This window comes from Pinus tabuliformis, chromosome 4_1, assembly GCF_031772625.1.
Source record: "Pinus tabuliformis cultivar Carrire ecotype Pingquan chromosome 4_1, CPIR1, whole genome shotgun sequence".
Classification (NCBI taxonomy): Eukaryota; Viridiplantae; Streptophyta; class Pinopsida; order Pinales; family Pinaceae; genus Pinus; species Pinus tabuliformis.
In genome coordinates this window covers 69,344,355-69,358,549 of record NC_142303.1, presented here as the reverse complement: position 1 = coordinate 69,358,549, position 14,195 = coordinate 69,344,355, and the positions used below count along the sequence as shown (strand labels likewise).

Below are 14,195 nucleotides of genomic sequence, written 5' to 3'. Positions count from 1 at the left end.
GAGAAGCATATTTTTCAGAAAAATGTAAAAGAAACAGAGATGCAGTTTTGGGTGCAACAGTGATCAGAAGACACAATGAACTGATTAATAAGATCCTTATATTTTTAGATTGGATTGAGATGACAAAGAAAAATAGAAATTTAAATGCAGGGAGCTGTATTTGTTTTCTAATCACCAGGCATTCAACAAGCTGACGATCATCATTAGCCATTGACTCCGCAAGTTCCCAACATCCTTTCCCTGCAAGCTTCCTCAGTGAGCTGCAATGTGCAACAGGGTCAAAACAAATTCCTAAGTTTATAGAATCAAGAATATGCTAACAAACAAGTAGAAGATTGATTTTTAAAAAATGAAAGATTGAAAATAAATCATTCATTAGCAAATGGTGGACCTAGAAGATATATGAATTGTGCTCTTATACTGCTAAACAACTGAGATATGTAGTACCTTTTCTTATACTGATAATAAACACCTGGAAACTCTGGCTTCAATTTATACTTTTGTACCATCTTATATGCCTTCTTGAACATTTTCTTATTGATTAAATGCTGTACAAGGGAGCAAATCATGTCTTTCCCCATGTAAACAGCCCATTGTTCTGCTACTTCAACCTGGTTATCATGAGTCATAGTGACCAAAAATTCCTTGGGAGTAGTATGTTGAAGAGCAAATTGCTTTAACAGAGCCACAGCACTGGGGTAGAGCCGAGCTCTTATAAGCCTTAAAATGAAAGCCTCGAGACTTGTCTTTACCTTCTCAAACTTCTCCGAGTCCAATATCGAAGTATATGCTGCTTCTTTCAAGTCTTTCATCTCAATTTTAAAAACTGTGGCCAGTTTAACAAGGATGCGCTCATTGAGAACAACAGATCCAAGGATTACACTATTGAACAACTCAGCTGCTAATTTCCTTGCTTCAGAATCATCATTCAATGTCCTCTTTAACTTATCTAAACAACTTAGAGCTGACGTCAGTAAGTGGCTTAGGCCTTCATCATATGGTGCATCAACAAGACGCAATACATTGAGACAATGCATTATATAAGTAGCTGGTCCAGGTGGTGGAGCAGTTGGTAAAGCTTCTATCACTTGATGACGAAGTGCCTTGAACTTCACAACTGCCTTGCCTTTTCCTATCAAATAGAATAATTACCCACATCAAATTTCTTTCAAGACTCAAGATATTGGATTTTACAAGTCTAAAATATATGCATGAAATCTCCTGCACATCGTACTGATTAATGAGTCTAACAATCTAGACCTAGCTTTGTGACTGCACATCAAGATATGTGAGAGCACCAACGGAATTGAAATAATGACAACACACATTAGAAGAGGAAAATATAGCTCCAGGATAGTTTTTATAAGCTTGATGATTTGATGCACCAGCTAAACCCATCGCATTCCACAAACTGTGAGGTTAAAAAGGAACATTAAGGTAAGAAATTCTGGTGGAAACAGAGTAAAATTATAGTTAGTTTTCACTTCTTTTTTAAATTAGGACCAGTCTATAATATGATGTCCTTGCAGAAATAGCATGATTTGGAAAGTAAACACACTACAGAAAAAATATCAAAGGGTTTAATGTGTTGCTAGTTGCTTACTGTTACAGTCTAGATTGTTGTGCATGATAAATTCAAAAAGAGATAATGTGGTTTTCATACTAATTAATGACAAAAGCTGATATGAATAGAAGGGACAACATCAATATAGGGCATCTCACATAGACATTAGCATCTCCAATAATAAGGCCCCATTAGAAATATTGGTTATGATGGCTCTATGTTTGTAGGGCTGATATGCGGTAATAACTAAGATAGTGTGCATCAACTAGGAGGGGTCTCCAAGTTTAAGGAGGTATTACATATACCCCAATATTTTCCTTACTTGCCCATCATTTTTCAACAATCCTTCGTATGCATATGGATTTATACCACTACTCTAGGGTCTGTGCTGAATAAAAACAGTAGCCACTTCCAATGCTGCAGAGCTTTGCTTGCCATAATGACATTGGGATATTATTTCATATTTCTATAGATTTGTAACGTCGTGAGGAGACATCCCCTGTTATGTTGCAGTTACTTGAATTTATGATGATGTAAGGGCAATTTATGAGGATATTTTCCATATTATGTAGCGCATGGCAAGTCAGGAATCAGGATAGCTACCTATACGTATTGCAGTTTCAGAATGGCTGCCTGCATATATTGCATAAGTTTTAGGCAGTGCATTGCATTTGAAGGATTCTGTACAAATATTTGGACTGCAACTTGCTAGGAAACTATTGCACACTACTTGAATTGTACTCAAGTATAGAGAACTACCAGAACTGGGACTATGCCCTACACATTTGACAGGAACCAGCTTGATCTGCGTACTTAGCACATATCTAGGTAACAACCTTCCGCAATGCAGCAACCACCCAAAGAAAAATGCTCATTGTAGAATTTTTATCACATTCTAGCATCTTACTTTTCAAATTTTGGGATAGGCATGTGTTCGTTTTCTAAAAAATCATCAATACTGGATAGGTTGTATTTCTAGTTTATTTGCACATCCTTCTTTATAATTATGCTTTTATAGTAACACGTGGCATTTATTTTTGGACCTACGTCACACAGTTATGCATCCAGTTGTTATTGTGACTGCATGCATTTTTCTATCCTTACAAGAGAGTGAAATGATGCCCTAGTGTCTAGTCCCTTGATAGACTTAGTTGATTTCATTTTCTAGTCCAAGATTTGTGTGTCCTTGAAATTGACTCTACACACATCAACCAACAGTGTTTGACAGATATATGCAGAGAAGACGAAGTAATATTGCTCATATATTTATTATGCATTGAATACTAAGTACAAAGCTTGAGTTCCCTCAGCCACAGTCCCAAGCTTCTCAAGGAAACAGTTAGATTTATGCAGGAGTAACAGTCCGAAAAATCACACGTCTAATTTCTAAGTTCCTTTGTTACTTCTTCCTTTCTCAAACTATAAACTGGAAGAACCCCTAATTCATAGTTCATTTTTATGTTTCTAAAACATATCCATTTTCAGTTATAACTGATAGGTAATTCTGATGGAGTTCATAAATGTCACACACAAGCTGGGGAACTTAACAATAGCACGGTCCTTTCACAATAAATCACAAATTACAATAACCCATATTTATCAATAAATGCCCATAAAACCAATGGAAGCAGAAGCATTTTCAGTTATAGCTGATAGGTAACTCTGACTGAATTTATAAATGCAACACACTAGCCAAGGAACTTAACAAGAGCATTGTCCTATTACAATAAATCATAATAATCCATAATTATCAATAATGGCTGATAAAAATCAATGGAAGTAGAAGAGGTGAAAAGCACCCTAGTATTAGGAGAGAAGAGCTTATACAATATGATGTATTCACAACCTGTGAAACCACCCATGTTCCCAAGTACTGCAACTATTGAGTAGAACCCCAAGAATAGCCAACATCATTAACTTAAAGCTATGGTCATGTCGTTTATTATTTCACCCCGACAATCCTGGAAGCTTCTCTTCAACCCCAGCAAAAACCATTTCCTAGACCCTTCAACACAATTTAATTACTTAGTAATAAGAAGTACTTGCTAGATGATCTTACTCGTACTAATCTAGAATCTACATAAACAAGAAGTACTTGCTCGATGATCTTACTCATACTAATCTAGAATCTACATAACAAATTTACAAAACGATAATAAACTTGCATGCTTATTACATTTATTTTTCATAGGGGCATATTCAGCAGTGTTGCGAAAAAATCGCGATTTTTTCACTGAAACGATTAAACGGCCGATTAAATCAGTGATTTTTTCATTTTGAAAAAAAACGTGATTTAATCCCGATTTTTTCTAAAAAAAATTCTTGATTTATGTATTTTTTTTATTTTTTTATTTTTAATTTTTTTTAATTTTTTTATTTTGCTGATTTTTTGCCGATTTTTACTGATTTTATCCCAATTTTTACGATTTCAGACCCTCACCAATTTAATCCCAATCTCTATTTTCACAACATTGATATTTAGTCTACTCAAAAGTCTCTCTATCAATGATTAATCTAAAACAATATGAAAATAGTAAGTTAGGAATTTCTATTTTCTTCAACTGTGGTTACAAGCATGTAATCTCATGAATATATATTTTGCTATGTTGCCAGGAAACGTGGGTGCGGGGACGGGGACGGCATTTTTGGAAACAGGGTGCGTGGGTTCATCGGGTAATATAATAATATTAAATTTTAATAATTATATTTTATAAATTATAAATTTATAATTAATAATATATATGAAATTTGAATTTGTATATTTTTTCAACTTTAAATTTTAAACAAGAAAACTTTAATGATAATCATTTAAACATGCATATTATTAATTAATATTTCATATATATATAATTAATAATATATATGAAATATATTAAAGTTGAAAAAATATAATTAATAATATATATGAAATTTGAATTTGTATATTTTTTCCAAACCCATCCTAATAATGCATAAATGGACCTGCTTACCATTTGTCATGTGCTTTAGCCTCTCCACCAATTTTCATGGCTAGAGCACATCCAATGCTACCACAAATCAACACTCCCTCTTAGCGAGGAATGTGCTCTAGTAATGCTCCTCCACTGAACATCACACTGATACTCCAGCACCGATACCTATGTTGATGCTTGGCCTGCTACCCAACATCCACTGCACTGCTGCCTCCTGTACTGTTGCCCATGGCTCTGCCACTGCCACTGCTACATCTGTACTACAGCTCCCTCTGCATCCATGTTGTTGTTGGTCCTTCCTCCCAACACTGCATCTGCACTGCAACTCTCTCTCAACATGTTGCATCATGTTGCCCATAGCACTACCACTGCTAACTGCTGCACTGCAACTCAGTTACCGAGAAGTAACTGATCTACCCAACTCCTGACATCCTTGTCGGTCTAGAAGCCTCCTGACGTTGAAGCTACCTCTGTTGTTATCCTGTGCTCCCTTTGTTTCTTTTGCACTGCTGCAAACACCTTTGTGCCTCTCGCACGGTTGCAACCTCCATTATGCCTCTCGCACTATTGCAAACATCTTTGTGCCTCTCGCATTGCTGCAACCCCCACTATGCTGCTACAGACCTCTACACTCTTACCACTGCCTTGTCACTCCATCGTATCTTGCTTCCTCCCGACATTCGTCATCCTGCTACTGTCATTCGGGGCTCCCGTAGACGGATATGATCCAAGAGTTTGGGTACCTTAAGGATCCTGCCCCTCGTCTTTTGTAGTCCTCCTGACTACAGCTCGATGTCACCCCACCTCTTCTTTAGAGGTGAATGAGCACTCATGGCACAGTCGTCATCAATCTCGAGTTCTTTCTCCGCCTTAGCCGGAGCTGCCTTGGAGTCAGAAGCCTCTCCGGTATTCTTCTTCCTGGGATACTAGGTTGCATAATGACCAAGCTCCCCACAATGGAAGCACTTCACCTTGGAGATATCCTTCTTCTTCCTCTTCCCTTATTGTCCCGCAGATGCCAGAGCCGTATCCTTCTCCTCTTCTTTCTTAATACGTCCTCCTTTGCTGCTACTTCCCGCCTTGGTCAACCATCTGATCTCTTCTTAGCGAAGAGCTGCCCACATCTCTTCCCATCCTGAAAAAATAGCTCTGCCCAAAATGCCTTGGACAAATGTCTCCCATTCCTCGGAGACTGCATTCAGGGCGGTCCTCACCATGAACTCCTAATCCAATGTGGCCCCTATGGAAGTAAGTTGGTCTCGAATCTCCTACAATCTGAGGAGGTATAGATCTATTTGCTCCCCCTTCGCATCTAATACGACCGCTATTGATTCTCTAATAGCATCTTTTGCTGCGCAGAAGTGCCCTGATACAATGTCGTCAAAGTATCCCACATCTCCTTTGCCGTGTTCTTTTCGGCAATATGTGGTGCAACATGATCCTTGACCCCATCAAGGATTATGCACTTTTCCCTCGCCATTGCATCCTCATACTTCTCATTATCAGCTAGGTCGATTGGGATAACCACGGTTCTCAAAGCAAAGCCCTTGATGCGATGTTTATCCAGCACTGACAGAAACCTGGCCTTCCAGATGACAAAGTTGGAAGCCCCGTCCAACCTGTCCTGATTCCTTAGTCCGTTCACTGCCATCTCCGCTCCTCTTCTGAACTCCCTATGAGTCTCGACTTCCCTCCTGGAAGTTCTCTCGTAGACTCCCTCTGAGTCTCGATTTCCCTGCTAAAAATCTTCCCGCCAAATGTCGATTTGCTCCTCTCCGATCCTCTTTGCAACTGCAACTCAAATCTGGATTTCTTAGCTAGAAATCCATCAAGACAGCGACTCCCTCTACCTTGGTTCTGTCCCGTTAGGTACTGCTCTGCTTTGACAGAAACAGCACCCCACCAACTTCCCAACCACATTCTTCCCACAACTCTCTAGGCATCGACAACTGAAGAAACTGAGCCTTCTAGCTCTGCGCAATCCCGGCAATCGTTGAATTGCTCCTCTGGCCAACTACATCAAGCCTACCTGGCTGAGTAGGATGACATGGCTCTTTGTGAGTCTCTTCTGCCTCTCTTTGCCTCTGCGCTGGCCCTCTCTCTAGCTCGAAATGATGACACAAGCCCTCTGCGTCAGTCCTTCTCTGTTGCCTTTTGTTTAGGAGCAGCTTTGTCTCTCGAGACCGCTGCTACTGCTGCTCCTTGGTTCTGTCCCGTTAGGTACTGCTCTGCTTTGACAGAAATAGCACCCCACCAACTTCCCAACCACATTCTTCCCACAACTCTCTAGGCATCGACAACTGAAGAAACTGAGCCTTCTAGCTCTGCGCAATCCCGGCAATCGTTGAATTGCTCCTCTGGCCAACTACATCAAGCCTACCTGGCTGAGTAGGATGACATGGCTCTTTGTGAGTCTCTTCTGCCTCTCTTTGCCTCTGCGCTGGCCCTCTCTCTAGCTCGAAATGATGACACAAGCCCTCTGCATCAGTCCTTCTCTGTTGCCTTTTGTTTAGGAGCAGCTCTGTCTCTCGGGACCGCTGCTACTGCTGCAAATTTCCGATATTTGTTGGTGCCTTCAGTCCTCCTGTGATCTGCAATGCTTTGATACCATGTTGAAATTTATGAATCTAACACATCATAAATCCCTATTGCATTATCTGGTTTACTTCACCTACTTGTTTATTCCATTAACAAGTTATTTATACAAATAAATACTGAAAATAAACATAAATGCAGCCTCAACTTATATACAGATCAGCAACTGAAATACTAGACAAACACACAAGGGACACCGTTATTTTTGGACAATCGTCCTTGGAAAAACCCAATGCGGGAAAACCGGTGCAGCAATTTTGAGGGTTTTATTATTGTGCAGATTTCTTGAGTACAACTAGGGTGCCGAAATGGCTCACCCAACAAAGATTGTTACACAGCAGTAATACCTCTTCTCGGAGACAGATATTCAACTTCTCAACACTAGTCTGCCCCATGAAAATCCTTTTGGCGCTTCCTCTCAGCTCAGCGTCAGCCCTGCTAGCCACAGCGTCACTATTGAACCCTCTACATCAACCTTCTGCCTATCTGCGTCAGCTCTCTGGCCTTCTGCATCACCCACGCATGCCCCTCAGCCTCTGCGCAATCTATAGCTGCCTCTGCGTGGCTCCTACTGCCTTTGTGTCAACCTCTTCAGTCATTGCGTTGACCCTCTGGCACTATCTCTATCTCTCTGCTATGTACTCACTGCCCCTCGCTGCAACAGATCACTTGTTCGAATTTTCTCAGCAAACCCCGCTCCAGAAAATCGAACTGTCTGATCAATCTTGGTGTACCTCTAACTAACCATCAAGCCTCCTCTTATACTTTTCATGTTGAGTCTTCAACGGCCGAGATTAAGTCCCTAATAAATGGCTAAGATTAGATTTGGCTTGATCCATGTCATTTAGAACATTCTAACCCAGTTTTATATTAATACCCATTAATATTTTAATTTTCCTAAGTTTAGACTTAGGAACTCCATTAAAAATATTAATTATTTTAATATCTCTCTAACCGGGTGGAATTTCCCAAACCATTTTTGGGTCTTGGAGATCTCATGTGCTTTAGCCTCTCCACCAATTTTCATGGCTAGAGCACATCCAATGCTACCACAAATCAATAGTTACCTCCTGGCCTGACAATTATGATGATATGGGTGGGGACACAGGAGTCTCAATGCCAAATTCCATGGGTACAAGTGTGGAAATGATGAGGAATGTCCACATATTGGGCATACAGATGTAGGAGGGAGCAATCATGGATACATGAGTTACCCTGGCCTCTGTTTTTCCACCCCTCTTCATTTGCCTTTTGCCTTTTCTTGATTTTTTCTTTGTATTACTGCTCAGGGCTCCAAGAAATGAGAGCATTTTATGTATGATGTAAGCAATTATTACCCCCTTAAGGTGAGGCATTTCATCGCCCACCGGGGGTTGGGACGTGCATGGGTTCCTTAATGATATAGGGGCACTCATGGGCCCTAGGAACAAGGGTTATGGCCATAATGATAAGAGGTAGAGCTCGTGTTTGGATTTTGCCCACATGCTATTATAATGTCCCAGCCATCTTTTGAATTTTTATAATATTCTTTTCTTTTGTTTCTTGCTTGTGGCCATAATATGCTTTTAATTTTCTTTTAGCTGCATCAACCTCCAAGGAAACATTTATGGGCCCGACCCAAACATGTGGACAAGGGAAGGAGGTGTGTCAGTGCCTTGTGGACCCAGTGGTCATGTGGACGCAGAAAGGAAAGATGATGAAATAGGGCTTGTAATGTGCGAAGTGAAAATTATGAAAAGGGAAAACGGGACCGCGATACCAAAATCGAGGTTTCCCAAGTAGTGCCCTTCCTAAAGCCAGAGGCTAATAGGGGAGATCCCATGGGACTAGGGTTGAGGATTAACCCATTAACCCCCCCCTCCCCCCATTTAAGGTGAGGGAACAAGACCCCAATCAAAACCCTTTCTTCTTCCAAGTCACCCAATAATCCATGCCCAAAATGCCCAATGAAAAATAAACATAAGCACCCGATTGCACAATGAAAAACATACCTTCTAGGTTGGATTGCCCACCTTCGAACATATGTTGTTGACAAATGGGCAAGGGGACATATGATTGATTCAGGGAGCAAAGATAAAATGGCACAATACATTGGCCATATCAGTGGCTGTTAGGGGTTGTGACTGAAAAGGTGTCTAGGAGAAAAATTCTCCTATGGGGTTACCCACTTTTGGTTGGTAACATATCCCATCAATAATGCATGAGAATGTGTGCAAGCAATGGTCCACTAATTGTTGTAACTACTCATACATAGGGTGACCTCAACATGTGTGCTAAAAGTATGGATCCATGAAGTAAGGGGATAAACCATGTGCAAGGTCCTCAAGAGGCTCAACAACTACAAGTGGCACAAATAGCTCTCCAACAAGATGTCCAATCAATAATGCATGATAATGTGTGAAAACAATTGTCTAATAGTTGTTTTAACTAAGGTGACCTAAACATGCGTGTAAAAAGTATGGATGCATGAAGCAAGTGGCTAAACCATGTGCAAGGTCCTCAAGAGGCTCAACAACTCCACAAATAAAAGGGGACGATTCCTCATGAAAACAATAAAATATGACCATGCCTCAACATGTGTGCCAAAGGGAGTGAGTGCTCATCATAGAACCCTAGTCTCTGTCACCATAGACTATTCCATGCATGCAACCAAGCCACACAGGCTAGGCCACTCCAATAATAGACCTCCAGATGTCAAAATATGGACCAGTTGCCAAAGTAGTGATTGGAAGGGACAAAACCACCCCCATATGTGTGCACAAGGTGAGCTCCATCCATAATGATACTTCATCCTGTTAAGATCCTATATAAATGCCAAATGTCTCCATACAAGTAAAGGCATTCTCACACCAAGACTCCAACACTATTAAATTAATGAAAATGTCGAAATAAAGCCAAACAAGCCCCAAGGTGCTAGGAGTCAGGGCAAACCACATCAAGTGATAAATGTAAACATCATGATGCCTAGGAGCATGTCACATCATCAATAATACACTATAGCATCAAAGCTCATCACATGAACCATCCACCCACATCAACATGAAGGAAGCACCAAAGCAGCAACACCATCAAACACACTTCTCCGATCAAGCACACACACTTCTCCAATCAAGCACACGTGGATGTCCCTAGGCCACCCAAAGCTTTATCATCGTGTAAACCTGCTTTGTGATGAAAATCAGTAGTGTGTGTGAGATCAAAATCACAAGCGAAGCCTCGTACAAAATGAGGGGTAAGAATGGAGTATGGAACATGAATGACAGGAGAAACCAAGGAGCACTACTAAAGCATTTTAGAAGCATCAAGGGAGTGCCATGGGAGCATTTCAAGAGCATAAAGGAAGCACCACATGAGCATATCATTGAAGCACAAAGCAAGAGCACACTCCCAGGAGCACTCCTGAAAGTAATTAATTTCAAGGCGGCCCTCCCACAATGCTTCCCTCTAGAGCATAATTCAAGAGCAAGATTGTAGGACAACTTTCCTAACCCTTCAAATTGATTATATTAGATGTGTTTTTAAGTTATGTCATCATGCTTGATCTGTGGAAATATAGCAAGTCAAATTAACATATTGATAACCTTGGAATTCTTCAAAATTCCTTGGTTGTCCCCCAAGCCCACACCTAGGCACTTAAAAAAGAATGCAAAAAATGAGGGCTATTGATTTTGCGACAGGTTGGAAACAAATTTAAGGTTTACAAGGACTCATTTTTTGGCACCTAATTTGGATGTGTAAGATGCTTTGAACAACAACACTCGGAGCCATCAACTACTAGCCAAGGGCGCATTGTTGATCAAGGATGCTCAAACCTTAGAGTCCTTGGCTTATATATTCTTCCTCTTTCGCTGTGTTTATAAATATGTTTCCATATATAAAATGTATCAAACAAGAAGATGCTTTAAACAAGTCTGATCACAATCTTGTGAAAACAGAGCACATTGACAAACTTTTCAAGAATTTGACTGCCACTAAGACAACAAATGGACTACTTTCCTTGGTGAAGTTTTTAAAGGTCCAACACCAGCAACAAGGTTTGGCACAAGCAATAGACATATCAAAGTAAGGCTAGTTAATGTTTTGTGAAGTCTGTGATTTGAAGCAAATTAGCATAGTGAGGGTGGAATGATGTTACAAGCTCAAATGTATTACAAAATGGAAAGGGATCACAAGGTTAGGTTGCAGTGCAAGAATGGTCTGTATGCCTTTAGATAGAGTAAAATTGTTGTTTTGGGTGAAAGCATGGCACGGTTCGTTTACAAGTGGTATCACGAGGATGGGTTTTAAGACACAAGTACAGCAAGGGTAGGTTGTGGAAAACAAAAAAATATGACTAGAGGCTCCAAAATGAAAAAGTTTGATGAATCTACTGCATTTTCTGTTATATTATTTTGATTACACTTAATTACCTCCTGCAATGTTGTTACCTTACATGCAATACTTGGTGATTATTAAGTTAATGGTATGTTGATCATGCACATTCGAGCCTGGATTTTGTAGATTTTGGATTTCAACAGATCGACTCTAGACAGAGCAGACATCAACAACTTCTTGCACATGAAGAAGCAAGCAGCTGCCACACCAGGATACTCCCACAACTTTTAAGTCTGACAGCATTGAGTGACAAAAACAACAGCAATCCAAAGGTTAACTAGTATTTCTTTTTCTCTGGTTTAATAGTTTTTTTGGAGATACTTTTAGAACAGAAGAACTGTTTATGTTTAAACCTGAAATATATTTTCGTTCTAATACAGTTATCCCTGATAAATATTGTACTCCTGTAAATGTTCTGTTATTTTTACCAGAGTTAGGGTGTAGCTTGAGTGGTTGTAAGGAAAAGTTCTTACCCTTCCCACCCAAGTTTAAATCCTACTTTGTAATATGTCTGATCTTCATGAGTGGTTTCCCCAGGATACAATACCGGGAAGGAAAAAAAAAGTGTTAGTCAGTCTTCACACATATTACTTAACACAACAGTCTTCCTTCATATAACAGTAGCTTCCCACATATGCCGCCATGTTCAGTTAGCTTTCACAAATTCATCGACACCTAAAGCACTGTCAATGAATTGAGCTTCGCACCAGTGACATTGGTCTCCCGGTGACTCACATTTAAAGAATTGTGAATAGGTAGTGATCTCCTGGCACGGCTTTATGAAATGTACCTCTGGATTGGGAACGCTCGGTCCCCTAGCACGCCGTTAATGAAATTAATCTACCCCCACGCCGTTAATGAAATTAATCTACCGATAAAAGTCATCAAATAGATCATTACACTGGTTGCCTTTAACATAGCAGTAATTTGACCTAATATCGTTCGAAATCTAAATTAAAGTAACAGTCATACGTCATCAGGCTCGATATTGCCACACATACGAGCCATTTGTCACCTATCACTGTATGACCGAAATCTACCTTCCCAGAAAACAAAAAATAAATGATGCTGAGCACTGTTACTCAAATTTTCGTCGCCTTATTCTGTAAATTTCTTACGGTTGCTTTTACTTTTTAACATCACTGACCGTAGAAAAGGAATGAGGAGCTCCTGACCTTGGTAAAATATTTATTAGTCTTCGCGACACTCATCTTTACCTAAAAATTTAGAATTCATCTAAAGATTATGAATTATCTGTCGCCGGGTACGCCGCTAATGAAATTTAGGTCCGGATAATAGTCACAAACACGATAGAACCCCTATTTATCTTTAAACTCGCAGTGATTTGACCTCAAATGTCGAAATTCAAAGCTATAGTGACGTTGACATGTCATCTGGCCCACTCTTGGTGAAAAGGAAGATATTTTGCCATTGTATGGCCAAAATATTCCTTCATAGAAGAGGATAGCAAGAACAAATTATACTGACGCACCGTTCCTAAAATTCTTCTTACAGTGCTCTGTAAATTACCTTGTTTTAGCGTCATTTTCCGTAGAAAGTCGTTCAGAAAGAAGTGCAAGCATAAGAGATACGAGAGAATGTCAATTTCCGTATAAAGTTTTCAGTAGTAAGTACAAGCATAAGAGCTAAGAAAGAGTACCGAATATGTAAGATTGCTTCAGAATGTGCACGAAAAACAGTGGCAATGTCCGCGACAAATCCGAAAAGGCATGTAGCATGACGGATTTCCCCGCTACCGTCGACACTTTTCTGTCAGAGCTGGAACTGGCCATTTTATCATCCGAAATAGCTCTTCGCATCTAAAATGATAAAAAGGAATCCATCAAGAATGCATTTTCACGTCCTGCTAAATTAATCCATATACAGAGAACAAATTTCGGAAATAACGCACAGCATACCTACCTAATCAGCGAACAGACTCGCCGTTATTGCCAGTATTTCCGTCAATATAACGGTCACACTCTCATACGCTTCTCGGTCTTTTCTTTAACGGCCGGACAGCAGCGGCTTCTGTTCTCTGAAGAATGTAATTAAGATTCGACGGACAATTCAAGATTCAACGAACATTAACAGAGTTTATGGATTAGCAGAGAGATGAAAATCGGGCGTCCCAGCTCCCGCTGAAACTTATCCCAAAAAATAAAACATTAATGGAAAACTTCCACACGTACTCCGCTGAACGGGCCCCATTTGACCAACTTGGTTCATGCATTTGATAACGTGTCTGTCGTAAGAAACACGTGTCAAACTTTTTCATCCATTCCCGGATTATTTATTGAAGCGCTAAGTCCGTTCGGTGAAGTTCGCTGGTATTGACGACGACGGCGCATGGTTATTTTTGAAGTGGAGCGCATGGCGTGGGATTCCGAAGCCATTGTTACAGTCCCGAGAAAACATTAAGCTGTCCATAATTACCCGCAAGTTTCTCACAGCTGTAATGCTCGTCATACTTTTATGATCACTGGTTGGCAATGTGCGGACTAGTTCAAGCGTTAGGCGGGCTCGCTATGCAGCTAATTATCCAAGTCAAATCCGTGAATACCGTAATATAATAATAATACATTAATCACGTTTATTTGTGGCCTATACTAAATTTTTTTAATACCCTACCCACACAAATAAATGCCGAATTTTGCTCACCTGCCTCAGTCTTGGGCAACAATGACGTGGGAATAACCTTGTAACAGCAA

At 40.1% G+C, this 14,195-nt stretch overlaps 1 protein-coding gene across 1 annotated transcript in view; it reads right to left on the bottom strand.

Moving 5' to 3' along the window:
- Nucleotides 1–13,669, bottom strand: part of LOC149174181 (uncharacterized) — a 177,276-nt gene extending 163,607 nt beyond the window's left edge. The window contains exons 1-4 of the mRNA XM_089419220.1: nucleotides 13,408–13,669; nucleotides 13,145–13,304; nucleotides 448–1,132; nucleotides 176–260 (exon numbers count right to left, since the gene is read on the bottom strand). Coding sequence (XP_089275346.1) covers nucleotides 176–260; nucleotides 448–1,132; nucleotides 13,145–13,304 — 930 coding nt within the window. The 5' untranslated portion in view covers nucleotides 13,408–13,669. The remainder of the gene's footprint in view (nucleotides 1–175; nucleotides 261–447; nucleotides 1,133–13,144; nucleotides 13,305–13,407) is intronic.
- Nucleotides 13,670–14,195: the final 526 nt, after the last annotated feature.